We start from the raw sequence: 18775 nt of genomic DNA on the forward strand, positions 1-18775 counted from the left end.
AGAAAATACTGAGCATGATTGCTTTAAGATTTCTGCCACACATTACTGCGAAGATTAGAACGATGGTGATGAGTTTCCATTCTGCTCTTGTTAAGTCTTATCCCTCACATCTGCATCACCAGAAACTAATAGTTCTTCATTCATTTGCAACCACATCCGTTTTCTCATTACTTAATCAGGTGTGCACCCGATCCAAATACCCGCTGAGACAAGTGTCTGCTCACCTCTGTATTAGAGTGGCATCCACATTGAAGCTTCACTGGTTTCTGTTTCCCAGGTCACTTACGTTAATATACTGTGACTGATCCAAGCCTCACTGACAGACCAAAAGACTACAAGACATAGGAGCAGAATCAGCCCATCAAGTCTGCTCTGCCATTCCATCACGGCTGATTTATCACCCCCCTCAACCCCATTCTCCAGTGCTCTCACCGTAGGTGCCCTGACTAATCAAGACCCTATCAACCTCCACTTTAAATATACACCAATCTGAGAAGTGATCGGCCTGATGTTTTCAATAATAATAATAATAATACTATTCTATGGGTGGCGGGGCGGAGATACGTCTCCTCCTTCCTTCTGCAAGCCCGCATGTCACCCTTGGGCAAAGTGTAGCACCTGCTTAGCCTCCCCAGTCGGGGTCACGTGAAACATGGGAGCCGGTGTTGGATGGCTGTATGAGCAGCTGGTGCACATCACAAGTCCTGGTAATGCGACCACTGACGAGCTCTGAAGAGTACTGATAATGGCTGGGATTACCTGAATTCTAAAGACACTGCCCAGATAAAGGCAATGGCAAACCACTTCTGTGGAAAATTTTGCCAAGAACAATCTTGGTCAAGGAAAGACCATGATCGCCCACGTCATACGACACGGCGCATAACAAATGAATAATCCACATGGAACTCCAATGTATCTTCATCAGTGAAGTCTGCCCACTGCTTACCTTCCACGTTCACGTGGACATAACGTTTAATCGGCTTCTTCAAGCCGACATGGTCAACCAGGCAAATGTACGTGGCACCATTGTCTCTGAGGGAGGCGGTGAACCTGAAGTAACCCGTCACATTGTAAGTGCCATCTCTGTTGGGCTTATGCGATGAAAAGACAGTGTTGGGTATGTAGACGGGTAGGAGGTGCTCCTGGCCCTGATGCCGCTGCCATTTCATCGTCACGTCAAGTGGGTAAAACAACTCTGCATCACATGTCAGCTTCTGCTCGTCCCCTTCCCTCAGGGAGAGAGTACTGTGGCTTAGGGAAACCAAGGGAGGCTCTGCAAAGGGAACAGCCAAATATTCTGTCAGAAGAGGGCACAACACCCGGGTGGATGCTCACAAAAAAAAGCTGAAAATGCTGGAAACACTCAGCAAGTCAGCCAGCATCTGTGGAGAGAGAAACTGAATTAATGTTTCAGGTCAATGACTTTTCATCAGAACTGTGAATAGTTAGAGACAGGCAAGCCTTAGGCTGCAGAGAGTTGGTGGGGAAACAGGGAACAACCCTGAAGGCTGGAGAGACTTTAATGACAAAAAAAGCTGGTGGAAATGGGATAAAGGCATAAAGGCTCTTTCTGACAAAGGGTCTTCAACTTACAACATTCACTCTGTTTCTCTCTCCGCAGATGCTACCTGACCTGCTGAATGTTTCCAGCATTCCCTGGCTTTATTTCAGATTTTCAGCATCTGCAGTGCTTTCATTTTCAAACAAATTTTGGGTCTAGAGTTGGTGAAACTGACGATAGCAATATCTTTATCAGGAAACCGTTGAACTTAATCTTGAGGGTGTTGGGCTCCAGTGTGCCGAGTTAAAAGACGAGGCACCTTTGACTTTATATTCAACATGAGCAGAGGTGTGCAGGAAACCAAGAACAGAGGGGATACTGGAATCATAATTAAAGTGACATAGTGGTCAGAAGTTAGGAGTTAGGCACAGGCTGAACAATGATGGTCTACATCTCCAAAGTGTCTTGCTTGCTTCCCTAGTGTAGAGGAGAATGTGTTGTGAGCACTAAAAGCAGAATACTGAACCATAGGTACAAGTAAATGGATAGACATGGACTGATTAAGGATAGTCCAGCATGACTTCGTGAGTGGTAGGTCATGTCTAGCCAATCTCATGGAGTTTTTCGAGGAAGTTACCAGGAAAGTTGATGAAGTCGAGGCAGTGGATCTTGTCTGCATAGACTTTAGAAAGGCATTTGACAAGGTCCCGCATGGGAAGCTGGTCAAGATGGTTCAGTAGCTTGGCATCCAAGATGAGGTAGTAAATTGGAATAGACATTGGCTTTGAGGGAGAAGCCAGAGTGGTGGTAGAGGGTTGCCTCTCTGACTGGAGGCCTGGGACTAGTGGTGTGCCGCAGGGATCGGTGCTGGGTCCATTGTTGTTTGTCATCAATTTCAATGTTCTGGATAATAACGTGGTTAATTGGATCAGCAAACTTGTGGAAGACACCAAGACTGGGGGAGTCGGGGACAGTGAGGAAGGCTATCATAGTTTGCAGAGGGATCTGTATCAGCTGGAAAAATGGCAGATGGAACTTAATGCAGACAAGTGTGGGGTTTTGCAATTCGGTCGGACCAACCGGGTTAGGTCTTAAAGAGTGTACGGTAGGGCACTGATGAGTGCCATAGGACAAACAGATCTGGGAATACCTGTCCATTAATCATTCACAGTGGCTTCACAGGCAGATAGGGTCCTGAACAAAGCTTTTGGCACATTGGCCTTCATAAGTCAATGCACTGAGTACAGGAAATGGGATATTATGTTGAAGTTGTATAATATATTAGTGAGGCTGAATTTGGAGTATTGTGTACAGTTTTGGTCACCTACCTACAGGAAGGATGCAAACAAGGTTGAAAGAGTACAGAGAAAATTTACAAGGATGTTGCTGGGTCTGGAGGACCTGTGTTATAAGGTAAGACTGAAGAGGATAGGACTGTATTCTTTAGGACATAGAATATTGAAAGGAGATTTGATACAGGTATACAAAATTATGAGGGGTATGTTATTATGTTTATTATATTATATTTATTATATTAAAATTATGTTCTATGTTCTATATAGATAGGGTAAATACAAGCAAGCTTTTTCCACTGAGGTTGTGTGGGACTACAACCAGAGGTTATGGGTGGAGGGTGAGAGGTGAGGTTTAAGGGGAATATGTGGAAACTTCTTCACTCAGAGAGTCGTGAGAGTGAGGAATGAGCTGCCAGCACAAGTGGTGCATGCAAGCTCAATATCAATGTTTGAGAGAAATTTGGACAGTTACATGGCTGGTAGGGGCATGGAGGGCTTTGGTCCCAGTGCAGGTCGAGGGGAGTAGGCAGTTTAAATGGTTTTGGCATGGACTCGATGGGCTGAAGGGCCTGTTTCTGTGCTGTACTTGTCTATGACTTCATGACTCTAAATCACCTGGAGAGAGTGCTGGAGGACCTAGATCAGAAGATTGGGAAGTAAGGACAAATGGCATTTTTACTGATTGCATTGGTCACTTTCATACCTGTAAGCCGCACTGGCTCACTGTCACCTCTACCCACCAAGACTCTAACACTGTTGATAGACCCTTGGAAGCTGAGAGCTTTAAGGCCTTCCTGATAGAGGATAGAAGTGTATAGGGACCGTACATCCATAGCGATTAGGGCCAAGGAACTGAAAATGGTTGAAGAGATCTAGAACATGTTGATAGTCCTGTCAGCTATGGTAGGGGGAGAAAGGAAAATCTCAGCATCACAGCATACTCATTAGGGACTTTGAAGAGACGTCCTGATAGACACATGAATGTGAGGGATATGGACACTGTGTAGGCTGAAGAGATTAGTTTAGTTGACCATTTGATTACTAACTTAATAATTGGTTCGGCAGGACATTGTGAGCAGAAGGGTTTGTTCCTGCATTGTACTGTTCTGTGTTCTGTATGATGGAGAGGCAGAAACTGGGAGAACGGGACATGGTCCTTACAGCATGCAGGATGTACTATAGCTATGGGAGTAAGAGGGCTTATAAAGTAGCTTGCCTATCTACTGAGGTGACAAAAGAAAGGGAAGAGTCAGATAAAGACCATGATATTTTTGACTTCTAAATGAATGAAGCAGTCACCAACTGTTAAGGAAAAGGTCCTGAGTCAGGCTGGAGAAAGTGATATTTCTTTCACATATGCAAGAACATGACCAGCATGGTTTAGGCCTTCTGCTTCTTTCTAGACAACAGAGCTAACCAGTTCCCCTCCACCACCACCCACCACCATCTTCCGCCTCACCTAGTTGCACCTATCACCTTCCATCATGTACTCTAGTGGTCGCCAACCGGTCAATCGTGATCGACCGGTCGATCTTTGAGACCTTCCCAGTAGATCCCAGAAAAAAATGAAAAATAAATACACAAACACATTATGCCTGATAAACCTTTTGATGCAAAAGCAAATTTTACCCCTAGAGCACATATGTGAGTCATATGTAGTAACTTCTAGTTTGCAAAAGGACCACTCGACAACTTCATGTCCCAAGGAACAACTTTATCTGGGACGGCAAAACCAATGCAGCGGAGGGGCTTATACACACACGCGCAGATTAGACCGGAAGTAAAACCCCGCAATCCCGGAAACAACCTCTGTTTATAAACAGCTTTCCGTAGCGGGAGTATTGCTATATTACCATTATCCTAATTGGTATTAACTTATCTTTATAATGCTCACATTACAACACCTTTAATTCTAAGTTTCATTATTTAATTTTATTTCAACACGAAAAATAAATGAATAAAAATTGACTGTTGCACTTAGTGTGATGGCTGGGGCTGAATACTTTCTGCTAGTTCCCTGAAATTTGGCTCATAACTACAGACAGCCAATCCGAGAGTCTGTGCGGTGTCTGTCAGTAAGACAGCTCCTGTACTTAGATTTAATAATTTTCATCTGTGAAAATGCAATTTCACACAGATAAGTTGACCTGAAGTAGGCACTGACTTTTAGTGTACATGTGGTGAATCACCGTCCCTTGATCTTGCTTTAAGCTCGATGTCATTTTGCAAATCAATTATTTCCAATTCAATATCACTTGGCACACCAAATACTTGCTGGAATTTGGCTGCTATCTGTTCTATATCGATCGACAGAAATGGGTTTGAAAAAAATGCAGCAATATCTTTCATGATGTTTGACTCCCCAAACCGCTGATCAAATTCTATTGCCAGTTTGTCTAGGTAAGCATAGTACTGCTCAGGGTGAAAAACATTTTTTTTTTCCTTGATGGCCTATAACAGTTTCTCCAAGTTGGGAAAGTGTCTCAGCCTCCCGTTCTTTAAATTTGAAATCCAAACACCGAGCTTGGCCTAAAACGCATTTACTGCGCTTATCATGTGGGGCAGGTGTCGGTCTTTTCCGATGAGCTTGCAGTTTAAGTGCGTTTAATTTAGCCGTTCCGTTAGGTTTGTCAGAAACCCTAAATCCAGTAGCCACGCATCATCTGACAGTTTCTCGTGCTCCTTGTTTCTTTATTTCAGGCAGCAAGTCAACAAACCGTTGCAGCACAGTGCCCTCACAAACCTCCTGACAGACTGAATATTCGAATGGACAGTTTCCTTTGTTAGACTGAATGTTCAATCTGCCACGTTTTTCAGGTGTTTTGTATTGGTAAACTGTTACTGAGACACTAGTATAAGTTTCAGGGGTACGCAAGCTAATGACACCACTGTTTTTTGTTTCCCAGTTCTTTTACATTTGGGGAATGCTGGAATTTAAAGGGGGAGAAATGTTGTAATGTGATCATTATAAAGATAATACCAATTAGGATAATGGTAATATATTAATACTCCCGCTACGGAAAGCTGTTTGTAAACAGAGGTTGTTTCCGGGGTCGCGGGGTTTTACTTCCGGTCTAATCTGCGCGTGTGTCTATAAGCCCCTCCGCCACATTGGTTTTGCCGTCCCAGATAAAGTTGTTCCTTTGGACATGAAGTTGTCAAGTGGTCCTTTTTCAAAGTAGAAGTTACTACAAAGGGTATGAAGTATTGTAATATTCTTAAAGAAAGACAGCTATGGCCTGTTTGATATGCTAGTTATAGAGTTTTCTTGGTTGAATTAATTTGAAAGTTTGACAAAAGCATTTTATGTAATTCAAATACAATTAGCCCAAATAAAAGGCCTCAAGTTGGAAGTACAATCCGAGTTGTTTTTTCTCTAAACGATTTAGTAGGTAGATCTTGCCTTTCACTAATGCTGAGGTAGGGGATCTTGGGCTTAAAAAAGTTGGTGACCCTGATAACAACCTACAAAGTTACATAAATAATATTGACAACCCATGGGTGAGATGGACTCTTAAAATATGGAAAACTATTATAAAAGAATATAAACTAGTGAGAGACATTGCAATTCTTAAATGGTGTGCATATGACTTGGATTTTATGCTGAATAAACTGGATGCTAGACTTAAGGCCTGGACAGCTAAAGGAATAACAGCTATTTGCAATATAATGAAAGAAGAAACATTGTTCAGTTTTGAAATGCTCAAAGAGAAACACTTATTAGAAAAACAAGACTTTTACCGGTATTTACAGATGCGACAGTATGTTAATAGGAGGGTTAAAAATGTAACCCAGGCAAGTACATGTCTGATAGAGCTACTTAGAAAAGCTTATAATTCAGACAACGGTAGTAGAAAAATTTCAAGTGTGTATAAGGGTTTGTCAAATCTTAAAACAAATTCGACTTCATATTAAAAAATGAGAGAAGGAAGGAGGGATAATAATATCTGAGGAAGACTGGACAATAATATGGAGGTACCAATGGAAGTGTACCAGTTCACAGAAATGGAGGGAGTTCGGGTGGGAAAACTTGATATTTTATTACTCACTCTCAGAAATCCCATTATGATATTAACCCCCCCCCCCCCCCGTTTGCTGGAGAAATTGTGGAAATCAAAATGCAAACCATTATCATATTTTCTGGGAATGCCCCGTTATCAAAGACTATTGGAGTGTGATCCATAATGCCCTACAAGACATCTTCAAATGTGAAATACCCTTAGAGAGTAAGACCATATATTTTGGGTACATACCTCAAGAATGGTTGAAAAGAGATAAATATTTAATGAATGTACTGCTGGTGGCTGGTAAAAAGACCCTTACTGTACCAGGAAATGGTTATCACAGGAGAGCCCAACTTTAAATGTATGGATGGAAATTACAATGGACATTTACAAAATGGAGAAGATAACAGCATCTGTTAATCATAAATTGGAACAATTCTATTCATACTGGAAAAAATGGTTTAACTACATAACACCTCATAGGCCTGATTTTATTCTCACAAGTCAATTAATAAATTGTAAAAAAAAAATCACTCCCTCTGTACATAGTTTTCTTCTTTCGATTGTTCTTTCTTTCCTCTCCTTTCTATAAGTGTATACCTCAGATAAATATTATGTGGAGATTTGTGACATATACATATGTACAGTATCTAAAATACATCTTATGGAAATGTTTGTCTGATGATGATATTCAATAAAAAATAAACAACAAAAAAAAAGATTGGCGACCACTAATGTATTCCTTCTCCTCTCCCCCACCCACCTTCTTATTCTGGCTTCTTCCCTCTTCCTTCCTCGCCCTGATGAAGAGCTTCGGCCTGAAACATCGAATATTTATTCCTTTCCATATATGCTGCCCACCCTGCAGAGTTCCTCCAGCATTTTGTGTGAGGGCTCTCAAATGTGTCTCTACATTGATAGCTTCCCGTTCCCATTCTCTCTCTCTCTCTCTGTCTCCTTTCTTAAACATTCATTCTAATCCATAGGAACATTTCCAGAACCTCTGAAGCCATGTAAGATGATAAGCTCTTTCATAACCCTGGGAAGTATGATCATCAGGTCCTTGGAATTCATTAGGCTTTAAGCTTCAACTAAAATGGCTGAAAATGATTTGCCAATTGCTAGTATTAACCTTAACCACTGCATTGATACACTTCAAGCTAAGAGAAACAAAGTCCTTTTCCAGCTTTAAACCAACCCTTATTCTACTGGTTGTATAGTACAATAATTAAACTGGACTCCTTCTCTACCAGTACAGCCCTACAGGCACTGGATTTTCTGCTAATTTGCTAAAAATTTTCATCCAGGTTCTATACGAATAAAATAGGCAGCTTACCAATAATCTGCACACTGATGGTGTGTGTACCAAAGAGAGGAGGGACATAAACCAAACAGGTGTAGGATCCTTCTTTGCTGATATTAATATTTCTTAAGAGGAGGGATGCATTCCCATTCTTGATCTGGTCCAAGGATACTTCAACTCCCTTCTCAATGTCTTCAATCTGCTGAGACCGTCCATTGTAGGAGAACAGTTTCTTCTTTACCCCCTTGTATTGGTATCTCCAGTCAATGTTAGCAGCAGCATTGTGATCAACCTTGAAGCCACAGTCCAGAACCAGGTCTTGATTCAGTTTGGTTTTAATCAGTGGCGTACTTGTGTAAATGATATAGTTCACTAACAGATAAAAACAGAAATAACCAAATTATTAGATGGTCTCAGTAGACCATTGAGATTTCACTTACCTCAAAAGATAAAGGTACCGATTATTGTGAGCAGTTTTGGGCCCCCTGTCTAAGGAAGAATGCACTGGCATTGGGGAAGGTCCAGAGGAGATTCACAAGAATGAGGGTTTGATGGCTCTGGGCCTGTACTCACAGCTTAGAAGAACGAAGGGGTTCTTAGTGAAAGATTGAAAGGCCTAAATAGAGTGGATGTGGAGTGTGGGGGGGGGGGTGTCGAGGACCATAGGGCACAGCCTCAGAATACAAGGATGTCCCTTTAGAACAGAGATGAGGAGGAATTTCTTTAGCCAGAGGGTGGTGAATCCGTGAAATTCATTGCCACAGATGGCTGTGGAGGCCAAATCATTGGGTGTATTTAAGGCCGAGGTTGGTGGGTTCTTGATTAATAAGAGTATCAAAGGTTATGGGGAGAAGGCAGAAGAATGGGATTGAGAGGGATAATAAATCAGCCCTGATGGAATAGTGGAGCAAACTCAATGGGCCAAATGGTGTAATTTTGCTCCTATATCTTATAGATCTATGGTCTAAAAGCTTACCATTTTAATATAACTATTTACTTGCCTTCTGGCCTTCTGATCTTATGTGTTCCTGTGGAAACACAGCTGTGCAAAGCCCTACAAGGGATAAATTATTAAATAGATACAAAAAGGAGCTAAAATATTTCTAATGGGAAAATAGATCAAAGGATATAGGAAGCTTCGATGATGACATCTGATCACCAAACACATTGAATCACAGAGCAAGAACAAAGAGGTGAATCTCCTACCCCTCCTCCTTCCCTTTCTCCCATGGTCAACTCTCCTCTCCTATCAGATTCCTTCCTCTCCGGCCCTTGACCTTCCTGGCCCACCTGGCTTCACCTATCATCTTCTACCTATCCTCCTTCTCCTCGCACCAGCCTTTCCTTCTGGCATTTACCCCCTTCCTTCTCAGTCCTGAAGAAAGGACTCGGCCCGAAATGACAACTGCTTATTCATTTCCATTGATGCTGCCTGACCTGCTGAGTTCCTCCAGCATTTTGTGTGTGTTGACTTAAGCTTGCATCGCACAGTTCTTTATCTTGGTTCAGCCAGAATGTGTTTATTTTCTGGCCATCAGCATTGTCAGGCAATACAGTGTTGTTTTAAAAAAAACTCTGTACATCAGTACATCAGCTTTTGGCTTCAATCATAAATTGTAACTAAATTGGTAAAGGCAATAATAATAACTGCACCTAAAAAATATTGACCCATGTTTCACTGCTCTCTCCACACCACCCCCATCCACACTACACCCCAAGCAGGTTCAATAATGCTTTCAGAAATAACTGTAATTGGTCAGTAGGCACAAACAAGGCTCACATTTTGATATTCACATTCTTCAAAACAAAATCATGACTGAAATTATAAAACTAAATGGCAGAGTTTTACAGTATGAAAAGAACAAATTATTTTTTTTAGCAGTCTTAAGGGATCCTCTTTAGAATTGACCAAAAATAAAGAATGCATGCCCTAGAACAGCGATCCACGGCCTTCCCTTGTGCCAAGATGAGGCCAACCTCAGGGTGGAGGAGCAACACCTTATATTCCATCTGGGCAGCCTCCAACCTGATGGCATGAATATTGATTTCTCCTTCTGGTAAAAAATATTTTCCCTCCCCTCCCCTCTCCTCTTCCTCTATTCTCCACCCTGGTCTCTTACCTCTTCTCGTCAGCCTATCACTTCCCCCTGGGCCCCCTCCTCCTTCCCTTTTTCCACTCTCCTCTCCTATCAGCCCTTTACCTTTCCCACCCACCTGGCTTCACCTATCACCTTCCGGCTAGCCGCCTTCTGCTCCCCTACCTTCTTATTCTGGCATCTGACCCCTTCCTTTTCAGTCCAGAAGAAGGGGCTCAGCCTGAAACATCACTGTTTAAATAGATGCTACCTGATTTGCTGAGTTCCTCCAGCATTTTGAGTGTGTGTGTGTGTGTGTGTGTGTGTGTGTGTGTGTGTGTGTGTGTGTTGCTATCTTTTCTTGTACAGGTTTCAACAAATTATATTGGACTTCTTCAGTCCGTATAAACTTTAAGATTAAGATTGCCCTTTATCTGTCACATGTACATCAAAACATCGGAGCATACAGTGAAATGCATCATTTGGGTCAATGACCAATGCAGGCTGAGGACGTGCTGGCAGTAGCCCCCAAATTCTGCTATCAGCACAGCAAGCCCACAATTTACTAACCCTAACCCATATATCTTTGGACTGTGGGAGGAAACCAGAGCACCTGGAGGAAACCCAAGCGGTCACGGGGAGAACATACAAACTCCTTACGGACAGCGGCAGGAAATAAACCTGGGTCGCTGGCGCCGTAAAATGTTATGCCAACCGTTATGCCACCGTGCTGCCCTGTTACCTTGGACTGACACAGTGTCTGTGTTTCCAATGGGTGGGTCTTCTTCATCAGTTGGAGTTTCACGCTCCTTATTGTCCTCGTGATTAGGCGCTTTTAGCTTCCTCATGAATCCAGTTACGGTGAACTTCCCATGTCTGTGCTTTACAGTCACCGTGAGCCACTTGTCTTCACCTTGCTCCTCGTCCTTCTGCGGCCAGGGAGCGTGGAATCCATAGGTGGAGTGTCGGCTAATCTCACATTCCAAATCATCGGGTTTTGTGCCCACGTACTGGAATATGTCTAAGGAAGAACCTGTAAGTGAAAGGATTACATTTACGTTAAAAGGGAAGGCAGTACATGACTATGAGAAGTTCAAAGTAAATTTATTATCAAGGTACATATACGTCACCATATACTGAGATTCGGTTTCTGGCAGATATACTAAACGTTAACAGAATCAATAAAAGGCCGCATCCAACAGGACAGACAAATCTGGCAATGTTCTTGTAAATCTAACTTGCATTTGCTAATGAGGCCCTTGTTATAACAGGGTAACTAAAATTGTACACAACATTCCAAGTGTGGCCTCCTAATCTAGTTAGAGTGCCAGCCTTACACCAAATCCCTTTATTGCTTTCCAGCCACATCAAATTGCATTGGATGGTAAGGTCTGCTTTAATCCCAATTTCGTCCATCTTCCAAAGTGTGGGTTGGTTAAAATGAAATGTGCCTGTTCATGCTTTGTCTCCTCTCCTTATAAATCAGAGGATCTACTGACTTACCATGAACAGTAGCTTCGGAAAAAGGATCTAGCGCTTTCCCAGCGTGACGCATGAACTCTTCTTGGGCTTCCAGCCGGGTACAGATGTTGATTTTAACCAGCATTTTGATGACAAACTTCCCAATGAAGATGGCAGAGTCTGCCATCGAAACGTCAGTTAAAATCGACACCTAGACCCGGCTGGAAGCTGAGAAGAGTTTATGCACAGCTCTGGAGATCCGCTAGTGAAATAAAATTAACAAGCCTGTTTTATATAATAAGCAAATATTGATGTTTTAGGTGACAGAGTAACAACTTCCCAAATTATTAGAACCACTATGTTACAAAGGATGTGTGCCACAGATAATTAATTGCAGAGAATGCTTGATGTTTCCACGTTACCTTTAACTTTAAAACGAATTGCTTCCTCATTTGTATCGAAATCGCCATACAGCAGCAATGCCTTCCTCAAAATGATCATCTGCCCTATCGGAAGAGACCCGTCATCCTCCTTCACTTCTCGAAAACTGCAATCCAGCTTTCTGTTTGGAAGCACGTGTCCATTCTCGGCCAGTGCAATTCCTGAGGAAGGAAAAGCAAAGTAGGAAACGAAAGGGAAATCTTTAAACAAAGGTTGTACAATGTACTATACTGCCACTTTGCTGAAGAAATAGAAATATCTTTGTGCTGATAGTGAGTACTTCAGCCTCGACATCTATATTTATTCTCTCATGTCTGGAATGTCTGTAATAATTTTGGCCATAAACAAACTTGCATTAATCAGGAAGCTCTCAGTTCAAACCCTACTCTGGAGACCTAGTCAGTGGTTGACAAACATACCCAGTACTGCGGCATCCCCTCAGTACTGTACTGCTATGTAGACCTTTATGATCAAAGGATTCAATTAAGACACTGGCCAGCAGGTCAGGCTTGAGGTGCTTGGTGACCTTTTGTTCTTCTCTTGTAGACCCGGTATGAATTGTTTCTATGTTGGTCCAATTTTATTTATGAAGTGTGCTACATAATGGGACAAAAATGTATAATTCTTTCATCTGAAGCACTGACTTCTATTAGCAGTGTTATCTTTCCTTTGCACCCCACCCATTAGCACAACACTTTACAGTACAGGCGTTCCAGGTTTAATTTCCGTTGCTGCCTATAAGGAGTTCGTACGTTCTCCCTGTGACTGCGTGTGTTTCCTCCGGGTGCTCCAGTTTCCTCCCACAGTCCAAAGACACACCAGTTGGTAGGTTCATTGGTCAATGTAAACTGTCCCGTGAAACAGGCCAGGGTTAAATCAGGGGATTGCTGGACAGCGTGGCTCGAAGGGTCAGTTTCATGTTGCATCCCAATAAATAAATTATACAAAGATGACTGGTCTACGGTGATGTTTATATCATTTGAGAAAGTACTTCTCTTGTCCCTATAACGTTAGAAGCACAACTATATTTGACAATCTTCTCCACTTCACTGTCTCTTGCAAAATCATGAAAGCATTCACTTAAATTTGAAATTGCCAAAATATCTACATTATGCACCACATAGACCTACTTTGTTTCACAAGCAAGATGGAGCCATGTGGATGCATATCTTGGGCTTTTTCATGAAAAAAAACCCTGCCGCGTGCACTAAGATAAATGATCAGTTAGCCTGACTTCAGTGGTTGAGAAGAATCTGGAGTCCATTATAAAGGATGAGGTTTCGGGGTACTTGAAGGCACGTGATAAGAGAGGCCAAAGTCAGCATGGCTTCCTTAAGAGGAAATCTTGCCTGACAAATCTGTTGGAATTCTTTGAGGAAATAACAAGCAGGATAGACAAAGGAGAGTCAGTGGATGTTGTTTATTCGGATTTTCAGATAGTATTTGACGAGGTACCACACATGAGGCTGCTTAGCAAGATAAGAGCCCATGGCATAACAGGAAAGATACCAGCATGGATAGAAACACACATCAAAGTTGCTGATGAACACAGAGAGCCAGGCAGCATCTTTAGGAAGAGGTACAGTCAATGTTTCAGGCCAAGACCCTTCGTCAGAACTAACGTTAGGACGTTAGTCCTGACAAAGGGTCTCGGCCTGAAACATAAACTGTACCTCTTCCTAGAGATGCTGCCTGGCCTGCTGCGTACACCAGCAACTTTGATGTGTGTTGCTTGAATTTCCAGCATCTGCAGAATTCCTCTTGTTTGAGCATGGATAGAAAATTGGCTGACTGGCAGGAGGCGAAGAGGGGAATAAAGGGGACCTGTTCAGGTTGGCTGCCAGTGACTAGTGATGTTCCACAGGGATTGGTGTTGGAACCACTTCTTTTCATGTTATATATCAATGATTTGAATGATGGAACTGATGGCTCTGTGGCCAAGCTTGTGGACAATACGAAGGTAAAAGGGTAGGTAGTGCTGAGGAAGCAGGGAGTCTGCAGAAGGACTTGAACAGGTTGGGAGAATGGGGAAAGAAGTGATAGATGGATACATAGTGGAGGGACCTGTGCAGCAATGCACTTTGATAGAAGGAATAAAGGTGTAGACTGTTTTCTAAACAAGGAGAAAATTCAAAACACAGAGCTGCAAAGCAACTTGGGAATCCTCAAGCAGGATTCCCTAAAGGCTAATTTGTAAATTAAGTCGGTGGTAAGGAAACAAATGCAATATTAGCATTCATTTCGAGAAGGGTAGAATATAAAAGCGAGAATATCATGCTGAAGCTTTATAAGGCATTGGTCATGTCGCACAGAGTATTCTGAGCAATTTTGGGCCCCTTATCTAAGAAAAGATGTGCTGTAATTGGGGAGTGTCCAAACGAGGCTTCAGAGAATGATTCCAGGAATGACAGGGTTAAGGGATTGGGAGCGTTTGATGGCTCAGGGCCCGCACTCGCTGGAGTTTGGAAGAATGAGGGGGATCTTACTGAAACCTATTGAAGTTGAAAGGTCTGGGTAGATTGGATGTGGAGAGCATGTTTCCTCCAGTGGGGTACTCTAGGACAACAGGGTACAGATTCAAAACAGAGGGATGTCCATTTAGAACAGAGATGAGGAGGAATTTCTTTAGCTGTGGGATGGTGAATCTGTGGAATTCATTGCCACAGATGGCTGTGGAAGCCAAGTCATTGAGTATATTTAAAGCAGAGGTTGATTAGTCAGGGTGTCAAAGGTTACAGAGAAAAGGCAGGAAAATGGCGTTGAGAGTGATAATAAATCAGCCACGATGGACCAGATGGCCTAATTCTGCTCTCACGTCTTATGGTCTATAATCTGGAGGCAGGACAGTTGGCCCAAACACTCCATGCCAACACCATTTCTCCACTCAAGCCTTGTCCCATCGTTCCACATCCAATTCTATCATCATATCCCTCAAATCCCTTCTTTCTTATTTAGTTGTCCAGCTTCCTCTTAAATGTATCTGTGACATTCACTACAACCACTCCTTATGGGAGCAAGTTCCAGTCCCTGGATAAGGATTATTTCTTCTGAATTCCCTGATGCATTGTTTGGCAACCATCTTACATTGACGGTTCTGCTCTTCTCCACTAATGGAAATATTCTCCCTGACCATCCTATAAAAAAGCTTCACTGAAACTTGCAGGACTTGACAGGTTGGAAGCAGGCAGGATGACAGTCCTGGCTGAGGAGTTGAGAAGCAAGAGTCAGAATAAGGGGTCAGTTGTGTCGGACTAAAACGAGGAGGAATTGCTCAGAAGGTTGCAGCTCTTTGGTATTCCCTGCCCTGGAGGGGTGCAAAGATTTGATCTTTGAGCTTATCCAAAGAGGCTGATAGACCTCTGAATATTTGGGGAATCAATTAAGACAGAAACAGGACAAGAAACTAGCGAGAGAGGTAGAACAACAACAGTGATCTTAATGAATGACGGAGCAGACTCAAATTCCTGCTCCTTACATTCATGATTTAAAGACGTCCAGCAGGTCACCCCTCAGATTTCTCCAGTGAAAAACCTTAATGGATCCTAAGAGTTAAAGGTTGGCCTGGACGTCCAGGAAAACCCTCTGTCGCTCTCTGAACAGGACCATGGGACACCTGGGAATTCAATGGCTTAACTTCCTACCAAAAACACAGTATCAATGACAGTGCAAAAGACAAAACTCGAGTACAACATTTACCATCAAACCTGCAGGCTAAGAGGGTGCTGTTGCTGGGTGGCAGACTGACCTTTACCCTATGGAAGCCAGGTAGCATCGCTCAGACCCTCTTACCTACTTCTTGAAGGGGACCCCACTCTGGACCATCAGAAGACTATCTCCAACACCATCACTGATCTCATCAACTCTGGCACCATCTACTGCCTCCAAACTCAATGTTCCCTTACCCTGCACTGCTTGCTTCTACCTCCTACTCAAGATCCACAGACCTGACTGATGGGGTAGGCCCATTGTCTCTGCCTGCTCCCGCCCCACTGAAATCGTGTCCATTCTATCCTCCTTGGTTCAGTTCCGTCCCACCTCTATCCATGACGCTCTCCTGCTCTTGATCTCCTCATTATCTTTCACTTCTCTGGCCCTGACCGCTTCTTTTTCACCATGGATGTCCAGTCCCTATATACTTCTATCCTCCATCAAGGATTTAATGCTCTCTGCTTTATTTCCTCATTAAAAGAACCAACCAGTCCCCTCCACCACCACCCTCTTCCATCTGGCAGAACTGGAACAATTTCTCTTTCCACTTTCTCCAGACTCGAAGGGTGGTCATGGACACCCACGTGAGCTCCAGCTAAACCTGCCTTTCCGATGGCTACATGGAACAGTCGATGTCATGCTCCACAACACTTCCTCCCTTACATTGATTACTGCATTGGTGCTGCTTCTTGCACCCATGCTGAGCTCATCAATTTCATCAACTCCTTCCACCCTGCCTAAAGTTTACTTGGTCCATTTCTGACACCTCCCTCTCCTTTCTTGATCTCTGTCTCCATCTCTGGGGGACAAACTATCGACCAACATCTTTTATAAAAATTACCAATTCTCACAGCTATACCTCTTCCCACATTGTCTCCTGTTAAAATGGTACTCCGTTTCTCTCAGTTCCTCCTTCTCCGCCGCATCTGTTCCCAGAATGAGATTTTCCTTTCTAGGACGACAGAACGGGGTTTTCCTTCCTCCACCATTGATGCTGCCCTCACCCGCATCTCCTCCATTTCCTGGACATCCACACTCACCCCATGTTCTTGTCGTCTTAACAGCAATAGAGTTACTTTTGTCCTTATTTACCACCCCATGAGCCTCTCCATCCAACACATCACTCTCCATAATTTCTGCATCTCCATAGAAACATAGAAAATAGGTGCAGGCGTAGGCCATTCGGCCCTTCGAGCCTACACCGCCATTCAGTATGATCAAGGCTGATCATCCAACTCAGAACCCTGTACCTGCCTTCTCTCCATACTCCCTGATCCCTTTAGCCACAAGGGCCATATCTAACTCCCTCTTAAGTATAGCCAATGAACTGGCCTCAACTGTTTCCTGTGGCAGAGAATTCCACAGATTCACCACTCTCTGTGTGAAGAAGTTTTTCCTTATCTCGGTCCTAAAAGGCTTCCCCTTTATCCTCAAACTGTGACCCCTTGTTCTGGACTTCCCCAACATCGGGAACAATCTTCCTGCATCTAGCCTGTCCAATCCCTTAGAATTTTATACGTTTCAATAAGATCCCCCCAATCTTCTAAATTCCAGAGAGTATAAGCCTAGTCAATCCAGTCTTTCATCATATGAAAGTCCTGCCATCCCAGGAATCAAATTGGTGAACCTTCTTTGTACTCCCTCTATGGCAAGAATGTCTTTCCTCAGATTAGGGGACCAAAACTGCACACAATACTCCAGGTGTGGTCTCACCAAGGCCTTGTACAATTGCAGTAGTACCGCCCTGCTCCTGTACTCGAATCCTCTTGCTATGAATGCCAGCATACTGTTCGTCTTTTTCACCACCTGCTGTACCTGCATACCCACTTTCAATGACTGGTGTACAATGACACCCAGGTCTCGTTGCACCTCCTCTTTTCCTAATCAGCCACCATTCAGATAATAATCTGTTTTCCTGTTCTTGCCACCGAAGTGGATAACCTCACATTTATCCACATTAAATTGCATCTGCCATGAATTTGCCCACTCACCTAACCTATCCAAGTCACCCTGCGTCCTCTTAGCATCCTCCTCACAGCTAACACTGCCGCCCAGCTTCGTGTCATCTGCAAACTTGGAGATGCTGCATTTAATTCCCTCATCTAAGTCATTAATATATATTGTAAACAACTGGGGTCCCAGTACTGAGCCTTGCAGTACTCCACTAGTCACTGCCTGCCATTCTGAAAAGGTCCCATTTATTCTCACTCTTTGCTTCCTGTCTGCCAACCAATTCTCTATCCACATCAATACCATACCCCCAATACCGTGTGCTTTAAGTTTGCACACTAATCTCCTGTGTGGGACCTTGTCAAAAGCCTTTTGAAAATCCAAATATACCACATCCACTGGTTCTCCCCTATCCACTCTACTAGTTACATCCTCAAAAAATTCTGTGAGATTCATCAGACATGATTTTCCTTTCACAAATCCATGCTGACTTTGTCCGATGATCGTACTACCAAACACATCTTTATCTCAACCCCCCCCCCCACTCTCCACTCCCTTCGTGGTTCCCTTGTCCATTCGTCCCTCCCCACTAACCTCCCTCCAAGTACTTACTCCTGCAGGTGGCCAAAGTACTCCACCTGTCCATTCACCTCCATTCAGAGCCCTAAACATTTGCTGAATGGTGAGGCAACACTTCACTTGCTAATCTGCTGAGGTCGCCTATTTTATCTGATGTCCCCAATGCAGCCTCCTCTACATTGGAGAGGCCTGCTGTAAACTGGGGGACCACTTTGCCGAGCACCTCGGCTCCATCCGCCAAAAGCGGAACTTCTCAGTGGACAAACATTTTATTTCCAATTCCCATTCCTGCTCGGACATGTTGGTCCGAGGCCTCCTCTTGTGCAAAAGATGAGGCCATCCTCAAGATGGAGGAGCACCATCCGTCCAGGTAGCCTCCGACCTGATGGCATGAACATTGGTCTCTCCTTCCGATATAAAAAAAATCCCTCCCCCTTTCTCCTCTTCTACTCCCCACT

General features: G+C 43.4%; 1 protein-coding gene across 2 annotated transcripts in view; it reads right to left on the bottom strand.

The window, feature by feature from the left end:
- Positions 1–18775, bottom strand: part of LOC134336762 (tapasin-like) — a 32974-nt gene that overhangs the window by 12269 nt on the left and 1930 nt on the right. For both annotated transcript variants that reach the window (XM_063031213.1, XM_063031212.1), the window contains exons 2-5: positions 12062–12241; positions 10921–11211; positions 8137–8475; positions 947–1273 (exon numbers count right to left, since the gene is read on the bottom strand). In XM_063031213.1, coding sequence (XP_062887283.1) covers positions 947–1273; positions 8137–8475; positions 10921–11211; positions 12062–12140 — 1036 coding nt within the window. In that variant the 5' untranslated portion in view covers positions 12141–12241. The remainder of the gene's footprint in view (positions 1–946; positions 1274–8136; positions 8476–10920; positions 11212–12061; positions 12242–18775) is intronic.

The sequence above is a fragment of the Mobula hypostoma genome, chromosome 23 (genome assembly GCF_963921235.1).
Source record: "Mobula hypostoma chromosome 23, sMobHyp1.1, whole genome shotgun sequence".
NCBI lineage: Eukaryota > Metazoa > Chordata > Chondrichthyes > Myliobatiformes > Myliobatidae > Mobula > Mobula hypostoma.